Genomic DNA, 14,738 nt, shown 5'->3' on the forward strand with positions numbered 1-14,738 from the left:
ACACCTCGCCCTCCTCTTTTTGCTTTTATTTTCCTTGGCCATGCACGCCACTGCGAAGCCCCTTAGGAGGCCTCCCAGCTGCGCCATTGCTGTGCCTCTCCCTGCTGCAGCACAGCGCCTGAGGCCTCAGGAATGCACTGTTAGTATAAGCTATCAGACACATATCCATTAATTATATACCTCTAACTACTGGCTTGAAAAATGATTAACGATATCTAATCTACAGAACTCCTACCAAGGCCAAAATGTTTTAAAACATTTTGAGATAAAATATCAAGCAATGGTAGTATTTATTCATCATTCCCATTTTAAACTATTTCTAATCTCATTCTATCTGGATCCTCAGTATTCCTTTAAAGGTTTATGGAAGAGGTGCATCACTCGACCAGCAGATCTCTTTTAATGTCTGTTGTGTGCCACTGACCAAGGTGCATTTTCCTAAACCTGACATAAAACCTAAGCAAGCAGTTTCTCTAGCCTAGGAGTGAAAGGCAGTGGAAGGAAGGATTTCTGTTCATGCTGTCGTAGTATGATTTAGGACGGAATTAAGCAATGGACTACATCAACACAGATGTGTCTATAGAGCATGTCTGTCCCCTTGAATACACATGGTAACACATGTGAACTGCCCAGGTTTAATTTTAATTTCATTTTTTATTATTACTTTATTTTTTAAGTTTAATTTTAAATAATTTTTGATTAAAAGAACTGTCCGGGTTTATTCCCTGTTCCAGAGATTATCTAGGGTAGCAAAGGACCACCAGACATGCCTATAAGAAATGATCCAGCTCCATCAGATTCTGGGATTGGATCATTCCCCACCCTACCTTTTCCATGTTTCTTTTTAAAAACTGGAGTTGCTGTGATATGCTAGCCAAAAATGATGGAAAGTGGGATTTCTTATGTAGTAATTAGTTCTTTATAGCTTCTTTCTGTTCAATCAACAATCCTGTAGAAGGGAAAGGCAATACACATACGGTAGCAAAAGCGGTCTTAATCCTGAACGGCCAGCGCCACCTGCTGCCCATCTGACCCCTTCATATGCTTTGAATTCCAGCACAGTGAGAGGACATATGAGGATTTTCAGTATAGTATCCCATTCTAGTATCCCATAGTATCCCATTCTATCTGATTTCATGCACAGAAGTAGCAGTTTTTGTTTCCTGAGCAAGATTCCAGCGCTAGAGATACGGTTCTAAAACAAGCATTCTTGTTTAGAAGTTGGTAACATTCTAAAAGGACAGTCTTTACATCAAACAACAATTTTCCATTGTTCATGTTCAAACAAAGCATACATAGATAATCAGAGTTTAGAATACTGGGATATTTGTAAGCTCCAGCATTTACAGAAGTATTGTATATATGTACTAAATGAATATTTGGAAGCTACCACTGCACATTGCTCTCATTGTTAGTATAAAGCCAAGCAAACAGAAGCCCTTAAGAAAGATTTAACTCCCAGCGAACACTGCATCCACTGAAATCCAAAAAGTTCTTCTAGTAGAATTAAATTAAACATTGGAACATTGCTAACACAAGCAAGAAACTCCCCCCCCCCCAATTGATTCAGGGGACTCTTGTACAGAAAACTTAAACATTTACCAGAAACATTTTCAATGTTATGCAATGAAAAGAATATCTAATGCTTTTAGATGGCTAATCTACATTTTGGGGGGGGGGGGAAGACAATTTAATCTGGAAATAGGGTTGCTAACCTCCAGGTGTGGGTTGGATATTTCCTGGAATTACATCTGATCTCCAAACTACATAGATCGCTTATTTGTTATTTATTTAAAAGATTTATTCCACTTCTCCTGGAACAAATGGCTGCTTTGGAAGGTGGACTGTATGGTATTATACCCAAATGAGGTCCCTCTCCTCCCTAAACCCTACCCTTCCAGGCTCCACCCTCAAATCTCCAGATATTTCAGAACTGGAAACTGGCAACCCTATCCAGAAACATCATGGGGATATTTTATCCCATATTGGTTTTATTTTCATTATGGTTACAAAACACATACAAAATACAGGAATGCTTTTATAACCCTTATACCAATTTTAAGGGACTTTAAATGATATAATGTGCAACAGAGTAAGAAGGGTCCATCAAGAAGACTTTCTGGAATAGGTCTAGAAATCTGTCAGTGATATTGAGCAATTTTCAAAGAATCACCAAGTTAATTTTTTCACTTCAGATCTGTTTCACATAGGTTTCCCCTCTACATGCTTACTGCACAATCTTTCTGTTTCACAACAGGGGCCTTTTCCCAAAGTTGATGAACTTCCTTCTGCTCCTTTGTCTCTCAAGAACTCTAAAAAGGAATCATGTTGTAAGCATATATGTACAAATTCACACACACACACACTTTCAATAATATTAAACTGTGCACTACTTATGCAAGTAGAAAACAAACAAGAATTTACTCAGAATCAAGACAGGAAAGTCTGTGAATGCCAATGTCACTTTCATAAATCTCCACTACTGGGACTGTGATTGAGAAGAGAAGCCAGTGCAGGGGGAGAGGAGCTTAGTGTTTAACCCTTATCCCTCTCACTATTTTTTCTGCTGAATATTGCTACCCCCGAGCTGTTTACAAGACTACATTTTTTTTCACCAGTAGGGACAAAGTCGTTTGGGAGTGAAATTTTGTGGGGGGAAGTGGTTGATCAGAAAAGGTTAAATAGTTCTTATTTCCCTGTGCTCATTTCCCCCTTACAATCATAGCTCCAGCAGCTGCCCTACATAAAATAAAAAGCTGGTAAGAAGGACCACGGAACTATATACAATGTGCAGTTCTCCCTCAGCATCTTGACATGTTATAAGCATGCTTCGTTTGCATGTTCCCTAGGGCCCTTGGAAAACCAAGCAAATATCTGGAGTTAATACTTACCTACTCTGTCCACTGATTTTGTCAACAATGCTGCATTTGCAATTTGAGAGTTACACCAATGTGCACTTTGTAGAAACTCACTGATATCTTTATAACGTTTCTGTAAAGACTCTTCAACCGTTTCCAAAGTTATTTTCACTTCCAATAAAAGTTTCTTTTGTGGCGAGCAATCATGTCCCCCATTCATTTCTACCTGAGAATATCAAACCAGACTTGGTCAGATTGGACAATTCCAGGACCTACTATAGTATGTGACCATATACTTATGTTTAAATTAGGAAGATGGGACAAAACTTTGCAAGGTTTAGATTAACAGATTATTCCAGATGATCAATATAATCTTCCACGAACAACAACTTCCAGTGTTTTGCTTCTGGGCCCAATTCAAGCAGCTGGTATTGACCTTTATAGCCCTATACAGCTTGAGGCCAGCATACCTCAAGGACAGTCTATTCCCATATGAACCTACCCAACCACTATGGTCATCTTCGGAGGCCCTGCTTAGGTGCCTTTTCCATCTGAGATTAGACTGGTGGCAACCCAAGAATGAGACTTCTTGGTCATGGCACCAAAATTATGGAATTTCCTCCCCCAGATTAATCTGCCCCTTTCTATCATTGTCAGCCACCAGCTTTAATGTTTTGACTGTTCGCCACCCTGGGAAACCTTTGTTTTAAATAAATAAAATAAATATATCCCCATTAATACAATTTTCTACCCCTTGAGAAAAAAAACAAGTAAAGATTGTGCATATGGGGCAATCATACATATGAGCTTCTACACTGAGTGCCAAGACTAACAGAGCATTCCTGAGCATTGGGGCCAAAAGTGCTTGGGAGGCCCACAGGACCTCGTGCTGGCGCAAGCAGCACTTACGTCGGCATAAGCGGGCCGGGCACCAGTGTAAATCGAGTTATTCCGTTGGCAGCAGGTGGCAGAGGGGGACGGCCACAAAATTCCAAGTGAAGGTGTTGAGCCTACCCTGGAACCCGAATATCTGCTGTCATCTGACGTGGGCTTCCCAAGCTCTACAGCCATGATTGCAAACCCACAATTCCACCACGTCGACCACCATGTTTTCCACCTCCAATCCTACCATGGCTCCCACCACCACCACCACCGCCAATACAAGCCCTCCTCACAGGGAGGGGAACCACTGCACTGTCAAGAACAGACAACCAGCTGGCACCCTCACGGAGCTACCCCTTCAGGTGTTGTCCATCTTCATAAGGGCCGCCTATCCTGCTAATCTCTCCCCAATCACACCTGACCCTCACCTGTGGATGCTCAGGGGAGGCTGTCCCACCCCCTTCCAAACTGGCTGCCAGCGTGTGGCCGCCGTGGCACTCAAATGCATTCCCTCATGCTCCACAACTGCCATTTGTACATCGAAGGTGGCCAGGATGTGGTGACAGACTGCATGGGAGGGGAGGGAGGGGGAGGGAGAAAGGGTGACTGAAAGGGCAGGGATGCCTTGGCCACTGGCCCGCAGAGCCCCCACTCTCATGGGGGTGGGGGATGGCTGTTCTGGGCAGCCACCAGTGGAGCCGCAGTGCCCACTGAGGGGGCGGCTGCAGGGGTAAGTTCCTCTCACAGCCAGTCTTCTGCCTCAGTCCGTGTGTCTGGTGAGACGGCCTGCTGTGGGGAGGCCCTCCATGGGCACAGAGGAGGGCTAGGGGGTGATGGCTCTTTACTTTGCCTTGCACGGTCAGGAGTCACCCATCTATGGGTCCCCCAGAAACAGTCTGCTGCCCCACCCGCTGGAGGGTCACCATCTATTTCTGCTCGGGTGGCTCATCTTGTTTCTGGACCAGCCAGCCTACAGTGGGGCCACTGGTGACCAGGAGCCCTTGATAAGACCCCACCTGGCCTGCTGGGAGAAGGAGAAGGAGCCCCTGCACCCCTGGGTGGAGACTGGTATGGGCCCAGGAAGGTGAGGGTGGTGCCATGGTAGGGGGGTGGGTCGGGTGCTGGTTACGACTCCCTGGAGGCCCCAGCAAACACTCTGTCCTCTGGTCTTGCAGGAGTGGCGAGTGGCCCCCATGGAAAGAGACGTGGCCCTTGCAGCCAGGTCGGACATCGCTCACCAGGTCAGGGCAGCGTCGTCCAAGCGTGGTCATTGCCAGGTGGGTGCCTCTTGGCCAGCCTCAGACACAGCAGGGGTCTGACAAGGGAGGCGCAGAGTCTCAGTTTTTTCCTGTCGGAAATTGATTCTGGCGAAGCCTCCACTGCCCTTCCAGTGATGGCCAGTGTCCGCATAACCCACCACCACTTGGCACAGCGACCTGCCACAAGGAGAGCAGTTGATGGGGACCCCATGGCCCAAGGAGTAACATTGGCTCCTTGGCTGCTTGCCTGGCCTCATCAGAGAGGCAGGGCGGGAGGGGCTGTGGTCAGGTTGTCAGCAAGCCCTCCCTGCACCATGGGTGGCCCACTGCTTTTCTCCGCCATCTTCCCCACCCCCTGCCTGTGTGTTCTTCTCTTCCCCAATGGGCCGGTGCCCCCCAAATAAAGACTGTTTCCTTGAGGACTGTGTCTCCTGACTTGGTGGCAGGGGAGCAGTGGGAGGGTAGGGGTGTGGCATGCCAGACGCAGCACTAGTGGACCCTGGGGAAGGGACGGGCATGTCTGTGGCAGGGGCTATTGTAGCGGTGTGTCGATGGCAGATAGCACCTGGTGACTGCAATCTTGGGAGGCTGAGGTGCAGTGGCTGACCAGCTCCCATGGTGGCCGCAGAGCAAGCAGGGAGGTTGAGAGGGCATGGCTTGGTGTCACAGTGCTGGCAGCTGCCAGACACCTTCGCAGAGATTTGCATGGAACCGCAGCTGTCCTTTGGTTGCCATCCGCTGCCACCCATGCCCTCCCAGTGCCAGCTGTGCAAGTGGGGGCTGGGCCCCTCTGCTGCCACCCAGTGCCCTTGACCCCCAAGTCCCCCAGGGCCACCATGACATGTCGGCCTTCCATCGCCACCCAGGTGGCTCGGCCACCGATCACGCAGCCTCTTGAGTTCTGGCTGTCTTCCGAGCTTGGACATCTCATGCCTATGAAGCTGGGATGCCTGGGGCCTGCATTGGCACGGGAACAGCCATCTGTACAGATGTGTCATTCCCGTGGCTGATCCTGGTAGCGGGATATTTTTAGCCAGACCGAAGTCAAAAAAGGGGCTGATGGAACTATCCATCGGCCTTTGCCCTACCCACCAGAGGTGCCCTCGCTTTTGCTTGGCACCTCCAAGCTCAGATGCCGGAAGACCCTCCCCCTCTTCAGGGGGTCTATCTTTCCCCTGGTTAAAAGACAGAGCTTGCAGTCACCCACTCTCTGTGGCTGACCCCGTCCCTGCAGGCCAGGCCATGGCCTCGAGTGCTGGGAGCGGCCAATGCGCTGGGTGGCCAGGAGGTGGTGGGCGATGGATGCAGACACTCATTCATGCAGGCGGGCTCCCAGCTGCAGAGGCACTGGTGAGGCGTCCAGAGGTTTGGGTCCTGGTGGGGGTCAATGAGGGCACTGTCGTAGCGGTGGAGGGCACAGCTGGCATAGAGGAAAGCGAGGAGGTCTTTGCAGCTCCCCTGAGTGGGGAGCCTTGTGGTGACCACAGAGAAGCAGTGGACCTTGCTGTCACGGTTGGCATCCAAGAAGGTGTGGCCCCATGTCCATGACGATCCGAAGAAATGCTCCAGGACATCTGGATGCCTCTGGCCGCTGGCACCAGAGCAGGTTGAGCAGGCCAGGGATGGTCCTGCAAAAGGGCACTGGCGAGTGCAGCCCACCCCCTCACAGCTCCTGTGGATGACTGCCCTGTGTAGGTGGAAGCACTCAAGGCCCTCCCTGTGCACTAACCACAGGATCCTGATGCTCTCCCTGTGTCTGCGGACCTGGCAATGGTGCTGCCAGCCATGAGGCGCCCGCAATACCGCTGTTGCCAGTGGATAACACCCTCGCCGCCTCTGCAGGGTCTCCCCAGATAACCAGGGACACAGACGGCAGGGGAATATGGCTCCTGGTGACTCCACATGAGCTTCCCTGTCAGATACAAGAAGGGAGGATCTGGTGCTTGGGTGCGACTACAGGTTGGGGTGCAGACCTGGGGGGTGGCGACTCCAGCCAGACAGCACCCCATATTCCTGCCACAGTGCTCCTTCTTGCCGCAACACCTCCATATCCCACCCAGTGCTCCTCTGGCAATCCTCTCCTGGCCTGGCCCTGCCCCAGCCTTCTGACAGCCCTTCCTGGCCTCAGCCTGCACTGTGGCGTTGCTGCGCCACCGTGGCCCTGCTCCTCACCCTCTCCCTTCTCGAACAGTTTTTTTCATTTTTTCGTGGTGGCGTACGCCACCGTGAGGCCCCTTTGGAGGCCTCCCGTCTGCGCCATTGCTGTGCCTCACCCCGCTGCAGCGCCTTGACTGCGGCCTCAGGAATGCACTGGAAATGTTACTTTAATGCTCTGTTGTGCAACTTCATGCAGTTTATTGCTGCCTAGAAAACAGCTGGGGCAGGCCAGAGTATTTAGGTTTTGCTTTGTTGCTTGAGGTGGACTTGCTGCACCAGACTTGTCTTGAGACCAATCAGTTTTAGCTCCCTTAATGCAGATAAAGCTCTCCCTCCTCCCATTCCACATCATCCAGCTGTTGTTTTTTAACAAGACCAAATACAGTAGCAACCAAGCGATATGTGTAATTGGATGCAGTGCTATTGCAAATGAAAGATGAAGGAAAGTCTCACCACAAAAGATTTAGCAATCTCATCAGGTTCTGTAGTCCCTGACTTCTGTGCTGTGAGATTAGACTTCATGTTGCCTGTATCTACACCTGTGGCTCTATTTTGTGTTACCTGAAAGAAAATTGATTTAGGGTATATTCGGTTAAATTGTACAACTTTTACCAGCAACACTGTATTCATTATTTAATTACATCTGTTGTCAACTTATGATGGAATTTGGAATCCAGGCTGCTGCCAGGCAACATTAGCTCTGCCTGCGCCTCTCCCAGCTATTTTCAGCTTCCATATATCATCATGTAATTGTCCACCTTCAGTGTTTTCCCTGCCTCCCAGCATTTTTTCTTAAACCCGCACTGGTTTCTAGAAAGATCATACTCAAACGGGTATGGTCACCATTTATAGTCCACTTTTCTCACTGGGACTCAAGGCGGAGTACAACAGAGTGAATCAATGTAATCAACAAGATGAGACATTCAATAAACCATGAAATACGATTTGGGTTGTAGAACCAACCAGTCTAACAGCCCATTCCTGAGAATGCGGTGTGCGGAGTTGGTGAGGAAGAGATGCAACGGAGCCTCTTCCTAAGCCGATTCATGCAGGCTGTGGAAACAAAAAAATATGTTTCACGCCTTTTTTTCAACGGGGCCAAAAGCGAGGCTGCACCTGCTAAATAGCCATTGTTTGGATTAAACAGCAGCTGCAGAACCGCCGTTCCGGCCGCTGGCCCAAGTGGCCGAAAGGGGATAGGAAGCCACCTAGCTGGTGGCTCCTCCTCCCAGCCCGCCCTCGGACGCCCCCCTGAGCCGGTGCAGCCTCTCCATGCCATTGCCAGCGACATGTAGAGGCCGTGCCAGTGGAGGGGCGAGGTGCGGTCCTGCAGTGCTCACCCTCTGGCAGGACTGGCCTCGCCGCCTGCATAAGTACGTTTAATCATGCGATTACGCGTACTTACACTGGTGGCGAGGTCATGCCGCCTCCTATTGAGTTTCAGCCCATTTTTCAGGAATGGGCTGTAAAAAACAGAACTGAAGCAAAGCATAAGTATCAACATGACACACCAAATGATGCAAAATTACACAACAGAATCTAACCCAAAGCAAACTATACACAGTAGAAAAGACCACAGACCCCAATAATTTATCCAAGTAACTTCAAGAAGCCTTTTGTTCAGTGCTACCCTATTGCCTGCATAGAAAAGCCCTCTTGAATAATTCATTTCTCCAAAGTTTCCCCATAGGCTTCAATGGAGGCATTTTGCCTCCATTAAAGCCTATGGAGAATCCTAAAAAGCCAAAAAAAAAAATGAATTTTTTCAGGTTTTTCAGATTTAGATTTTTTGGCTTCTGTTTAAAGGGGCTACTTTTTTGGTTCAGTAAAGCTGAATGCACACTTCTACTTCTTTGTGTGAAGATAAAGGAAATACTACAAAAATGCCTCCAGGAATCCTCCAAGAGGAACCAACCCAGGCAAGCACTAGCCCTTGGGACTTATCACCATTTAAGGAAGTAGGGTGTGCATAATAAGGGGGATAAAAATACATTAGATAGATTTAAACATTAAAGGCTTGACTTCCATGGAAACAACCATAAGAAGGTAAAAACAGTTACCATTAACAAAAAAGAACAGACAACTTAGGATATTACTGAATTCCAAGACTACAAAGACACAAGATCTCATAGCTATCAGTTAAACTGCTCTTAAATACATTGACCATTTTAAAGCATTTTTATTCTCAAAACAGAAAGTTGCAAGACACTTACCTCATCTGATATAATTAATGCTTTTTGTTGGTCACAGGGTAAGTCCATCTGAAAGTTTAGAATTTTCTGTACTTTTTCTAGATTCAGCCTACTCTTCTGAAGCTCTTCTATAGCTGAAGAGAGAGAAAAGAAGAAATGGCCAAAATTAATTACATTTTAATAATTCTTACTGCACACAGTGTTTCACTCTGGTGGTGGGAAATTCACAGAGAAATTATCTTATAGAGCACTTAGCTCCCAACCCAAGGGGAAGAGCAAATCTCTTTGTTGTGTGACTAATATGTTCCAACTCAGAACCCATACAAGCACCCCATCTCCTGAGATGGACACCAAAGTAGCAATCACACACTGACAGGTAAGCAGAGGTGGGGAACCAGCGTGCTCGACCCAAAAGTCCACACCTCCTCCTTCTCCCTTGCACATATCCTGGGCAGCGCCTTAACAATGCAGGCTTCTATAGCCAAGGTTAGTGGTGTGTGTATATGCAGGCAACCTGAAGCAGCTAATCCCACAGTATGCCCCATGTCATGCGATGGGGCATATTCCAAGGAAGATGCATCTAGGAGTACTGGCTACCAGTGGTGATAGTGGTAGGAATGCTTGCATCCCTGTTCCAGGTTGTTAGAATGGTCCCTTATTTATTTACAACATTTATCAGCTGTGTGACTAATATGTTCCAACTCAGAACCCATACAAGCACCTTGCAGAACTCAACCTTGAAGAACTCAAGGTTTACAATGTAAATAAAACAACGCTTTTTTAAAACCTATAACATCACAATTTAAATCTCAATTAGCATCCTTGAAATTAGGTGGAAAAGAAAAGTAGACCTGGTGTCTGGGGAGAAAATCCCTCCCACCCCTGCACTTACCTTCTTCTGAGAAGCCAACAAGCCTGCCATGGGAGTGCCGGGAAGCCTCCTGTGGCCTCCACTGCTTGTTGGCCCCACCCAGATGGCAGGAGCCTCGGGCAACCATCCTTGACTGCCAAAGAATGAGCAGGAGAGGGAAGGTGAAGTGACCCCAGCAAGGGGCAGCTGAGCGGTAATGGTAAACTGGGAAAAGGAAGGGCAACCTCTGGGGACTCCCTGGAGAAGGCAAAAGGCCCAGCAGGCCAGAAACAGCCTAGGAGAACATGGGATGGGCCCTAGCTTTGAAAAGGAGGTGCTAAGAGAGGCTTTTAAAGGCTTGGAGGAGAAATGGCAGACTGGAGAGGTTGGAGGCTCCCAGTGGCTTCAAACAGATATTAAATAGCATGGTGGATAACATTGAACACTGCGGAACTCCACAGACCAATGCCCTTGGGGCAGAGCAGGAATCCCCTAAACTACCATCTGGGACTGACCCCCCCCAGATAGGACTCATACCGCCATAACATGGTGCTCCTTAGTCTCAATGCTGAGAGGTAGCTTAGTAGGACACTATGCACGATAGTATCAAAGATCACTGAGTGATCCAGCAGAACTAATAGAGTCATATTTATCCTGTCTAGTTCTCAATAAAGCTCACCATCCAAGGCAACCAAATTAGTCTCTGTTCCCAGTCCCAGCCTGAAGCTAGACTAAAATAGGTTCAGAAAATAAGTCTCTTCCAAGAGCCCTTAAAGCTGAGAAGAAACCACTTGCTCTAACACCTTGCCCAAGAATGGAAGATTGGAGACTGACCAGCAGTTCTCCAACATAGAAGGGCTCAGTGAGGGTTTTTTTTTTCAGGTCAGGTCTAATAACTTCCTCCTTGAGCACAGTTGGAATAATTATTGTTTTCATTTTTTTCTCCATTGGGGGCCACATATAATTGGTCCCCCTGACCCAATCTGTACCAAACTCAGGGGTTCTTGTAAGGAGAGTCACCAGCAACTATGCTGCAAATTTGATGCCTCTACCTTAAAAGCAGCTCCCCCAGAACCCTGCAGAGATTTTCTATAGACTACAACAAACATACACCAGACCATAGAATCTCGCAGAGATAAGATTTCTCAACCATAGCCGATAATGGGGAGGGGAATGCCTTCATTATTGGCTCTGGGGAGGCTGTTATTTAAGGTACAGGGACCAAAATTGCTGCTAGTTACTCTCCTTAAAAGAACCCCTGAGTTTGGTAAATATTGGGTCGGGGGGGTCCAATATTATTGGCCCCCATTTTCCTCCATTTTGGGGACAATAAAATAGGACCCCCTGACCCAATCTTTATCAAACTCATGGGTTCTTGTAAGGAGAGTAATGAGCAGTTATGCTGCAAATTTGATGCCTCTACCTTAAAATACACCCCCCAGAGCCCCACAAAGATTCCCCATAGAGTATAATGGAGCCGAACTTTTTAAGATATCCAATAAGCCGAAAACCCCTCAAACCAGTATGGGGATTCAGCTTATTTCAGAAATACCAACATTTTTCAGGTCCACTATACCAAAATCCGAAAATTACCAGATTTTTATTTGGTGCACACCCCTAACCTTCAGTATTGGACTGTAAATTTTGTGCTTTCTCACAGTCTACTCATAATATAATGAATGGCATGCTCCAGCAGGAATCTGTTCTATGTTTTTCAATTAGGAGGTGATTAAAAGCACATAGGGAAAACTTAGGCATTAGATGGAACTGCAAATGAAGCTCAAAGAATGAATAAAGAAATTAATAATGGGGGCACTGCTAATTAATTAAAGCAACATCACACTTACTTAAGGTATGCTGGGTATAAAGACAGTCTAACTTCTGAGAGGTACTTTTAAGTAGACAAGCCTGAAAAAGATTAATAGCAGGAAATGAGTACCTTCAGTTTCCTCATAGAACAATAAGAAAAGTGACATAATTTGCAATCCACTCTACGCCTACAGGAGAGAGTAGGCCATGGCTTAAATAAATAAATAAATACGCAATAATAACATTGCATTAAGAGGTATATCAATTTTGGGAGAGGGGTGTGGAAATGAAAAAAACATTGTTTTCCAAGGTTTGTACATTGGCTGGAATACAAAGTTTTCCTGGTATTTGTCACCATACTCCACACTGTGTCGAGGGAGAAAGAGAGAAGGAAAGGAGCAGCCCCAAGAGAAGTTGCAGGGAAGAAGAAAGTCAAATCAGCCCTCCTCCAGTGGTCACTAGCGAACAATTACAGGAAAGTTACCTTATTGTAAGTAATACCTCACTCAGGAGTAAATGCCTACACAGGTAATAAGGCCAACTAATTACAATATCTAAATAATTTATTTCAACAAGTAAATATTAAAGATGTATATATAATGCTGGTTACATGAAATTAAAATCCTGTTTTATACTATAATCCTTCTTTGAGATAAACAGTTCACAGAAAACCTCCAGGCAAGGAGTCAAAAGTCCTATTCCACTTTGTAACCTTTCTCTTTTCCATTCTGTGATCTTTCTCAAAGGAAAATCTTTGGCAGTTAAATTTGTAAACTGTCTTCTCAGAATGGACAGATAGACGACTTCTGACCGGTGGTCAGCTCTTGCCCCATTTTGAAGTAGTCTTCATCAGAATAATTCTTATTTATCCATAGTAATAAATCTCAATGCATTATCATCATTCAAATAAATAATCTGCTCCAGAACTTGCCTCTGAGGAACTTGCAGTGGGAGATCCTCCAGAACTTGCCCCTACAGAAGGAGCTACTCCACCAGAACTTCCCTCAGTCCCACCAGGTCCTGGGACAACTAAATTCCAATCCAGGACTTGGTCCACAAGCCCATCAGAATCTGCTTCCATCTGGCAGGAGTGGCAGAGGCCGAGGACTCATGCCACGACAGCCCAGTGAAGATGTGGTGCCAGGCTGGCAGCCCATGCTCTATGTCCTGGGCCAGATCATGGTGGATGTAATTCATTGCAAGACTCTAGGCCCAGTTAAGCCTGGCAAGATGAGTCCTAAGTGCTGCTTAAGCTTGCGCACATCAATAAACCTGAGCCAAAAATAAACCTGAGAATCGCCTTTTCAGCTTATTTCGAGCTTTGGGTTTACCAGTAGCAAAAGGCAGGGGAATAAGCCAAGCCGAGTAGGAGATTCCCGGTAAAGCCGAATAGAGAATCGCCTTTTCGGGATTCGGCTTTCCCCCTGCCTTTTGTTGCAAGGAGAGCTATCTCCTTGCTTCCTGGTGCAGCCTACCTTGCTTTTCTACTGGGGAGGACAATCTAATGTGTGTGTGGAGGGAGGAGGGCTATGAATTCTCATTGGCCAGGTCAGGAAAAACAGTGTTCTTTGGCCAATCACAGAAGCTGGAATTATTTTCAAACTTTTCTGTGCTTGGACAAAGACTATCAAAGACCAGGCCATTCCTCAGAGGTTTGAGAGAGTTTAGTGGCTGCCTGGTTCTCCCTCTGCGTTCCTGGGTCCTGGTGCCTCATCCTGACCTGCTGGTTTACTTACCTGCTGCTTGGGTTGCATGGATTGGATTGGATTGGACTGGATGCCTGCCTGCCTGCTGCCTGGAGGAGAAGACATCGAAGGCTTTGACATATTATCATTTTCTTTTCAACCAGTTGTATTTGGAGTTCATTTTCTAAATTTTGCTAGTGGGGGGTAGTTTGGGGGCTGATTTGATTATTTTATGGGTGGCGGAAAATCCTGTTTCTTTCTCCTGTTTGCTTGCTCTAACACAGGTCAAGTATTTGGGTTTTGGGCCTTTCCATTTATCGTTACATTCTGCTATAGGCAAGCTGGCCTTTGTCCTCCTGTTGCTTGGTGGGGGGGATTGAATCTTTGAGGGGGTTGGCTTGTGGGCCCTCTGTTCTGATTTAATTTTGGTAGAATTTTGTTAAAAGCCAAGCCAGCCTTGCTGATTTTATTCTTTGGTTGGTTGTGGGGGGCGGGGACTGCTTGGCTTCTGAGCCCTCTGTTCTAAATTTTGGTAGAAACTGGCTCAGCAGGGCTTGAGCTCTTGGTTGGTGTGGTTTTCCTAGTTTGAATGGCTGATTTGATCATTTTTTGGGGGGCACTTCCTGGTTTTTGTTGTCATTGGTCTCAGTTTGTTTAGAGAGAGTTTCTTCTTGTGTTCTCTGGTCTCCAGCTTTTGGTGGATTATATCACTCTCTTGGAAGTTTAGCAGTGTGACTTCACAGTCACAACTAGCTTTAATGAGGGCCCCCACTTTTGATTTTGTTGTGGAGTGCTGTGTTTCAGGGTTTTTGTAGAGAGTCTCGGCTCCGTTAGACTTATCTGTGTGGTTTGTTGTGCTGTTGGATCGGGTTGGTGTCTGGTAGTGTAGGTAGGGCTTGTGTGGGTTATTGGGGAGGGAGGCACTGGCCTGAGCTTGTCTCCGCTTTTCCACTGGAACTTAGATCTGTCCTTCCATAGCTTGCAATGGGCCATTTCTTTTTGCATGGGCCCATGCAAAGCTATGATGGGCAGTCTATGGGGATTTT

General features: G+C 46.8%; 1 protein-coding gene across 1 annotated transcript in view; it reads right to left on the reverse strand.

Moving 5' to 3' along the window:
* Positions 1-911: 911 nt before the first annotated feature.
* LOC130476981 (uncharacterized) overlaps positions 912-14,738 on the reverse strand; it is a 33,909-nt gene continuing 20,082 nt past the window's right edge. The window contains exons 5-9 of the mRNA XM_056848982.1: positions 12,046-12,106; positions 9,370-9,482; positions 7,610-7,717; positions 2,892-3,084; positions 912-949 (exon numbers count right to left, since the gene is read on the reverse strand). Of these exons, the coding sequence (XP_056704960.1) occupies positions 912-949; positions 2,892-3,084; positions 7,610-7,717; positions 9,370-9,482; positions 12,046-12,106 (513 nt within the window). The remainder of the gene's footprint in view (positions 950-2,891; positions 3,085-7,609; positions 7,718-9,369; positions 9,483-12,045; positions 12,107-14,738) is intronic.

The sequence above is a fragment of the Euleptes europaea genome, chromosome 4 (genome assembly GCF_029931775.1).
Source record: "Euleptes europaea isolate rEulEur1 chromosome 4, rEulEur1.hap1, whole genome shotgun sequence".
In the NCBI taxonomy this organism is placed as follows: domain Eukaryota; kingdom Metazoa; phylum Chordata; class Lepidosauria; order Squamata; family Sphaerodactylidae; genus Euleptes; species Euleptes europaea.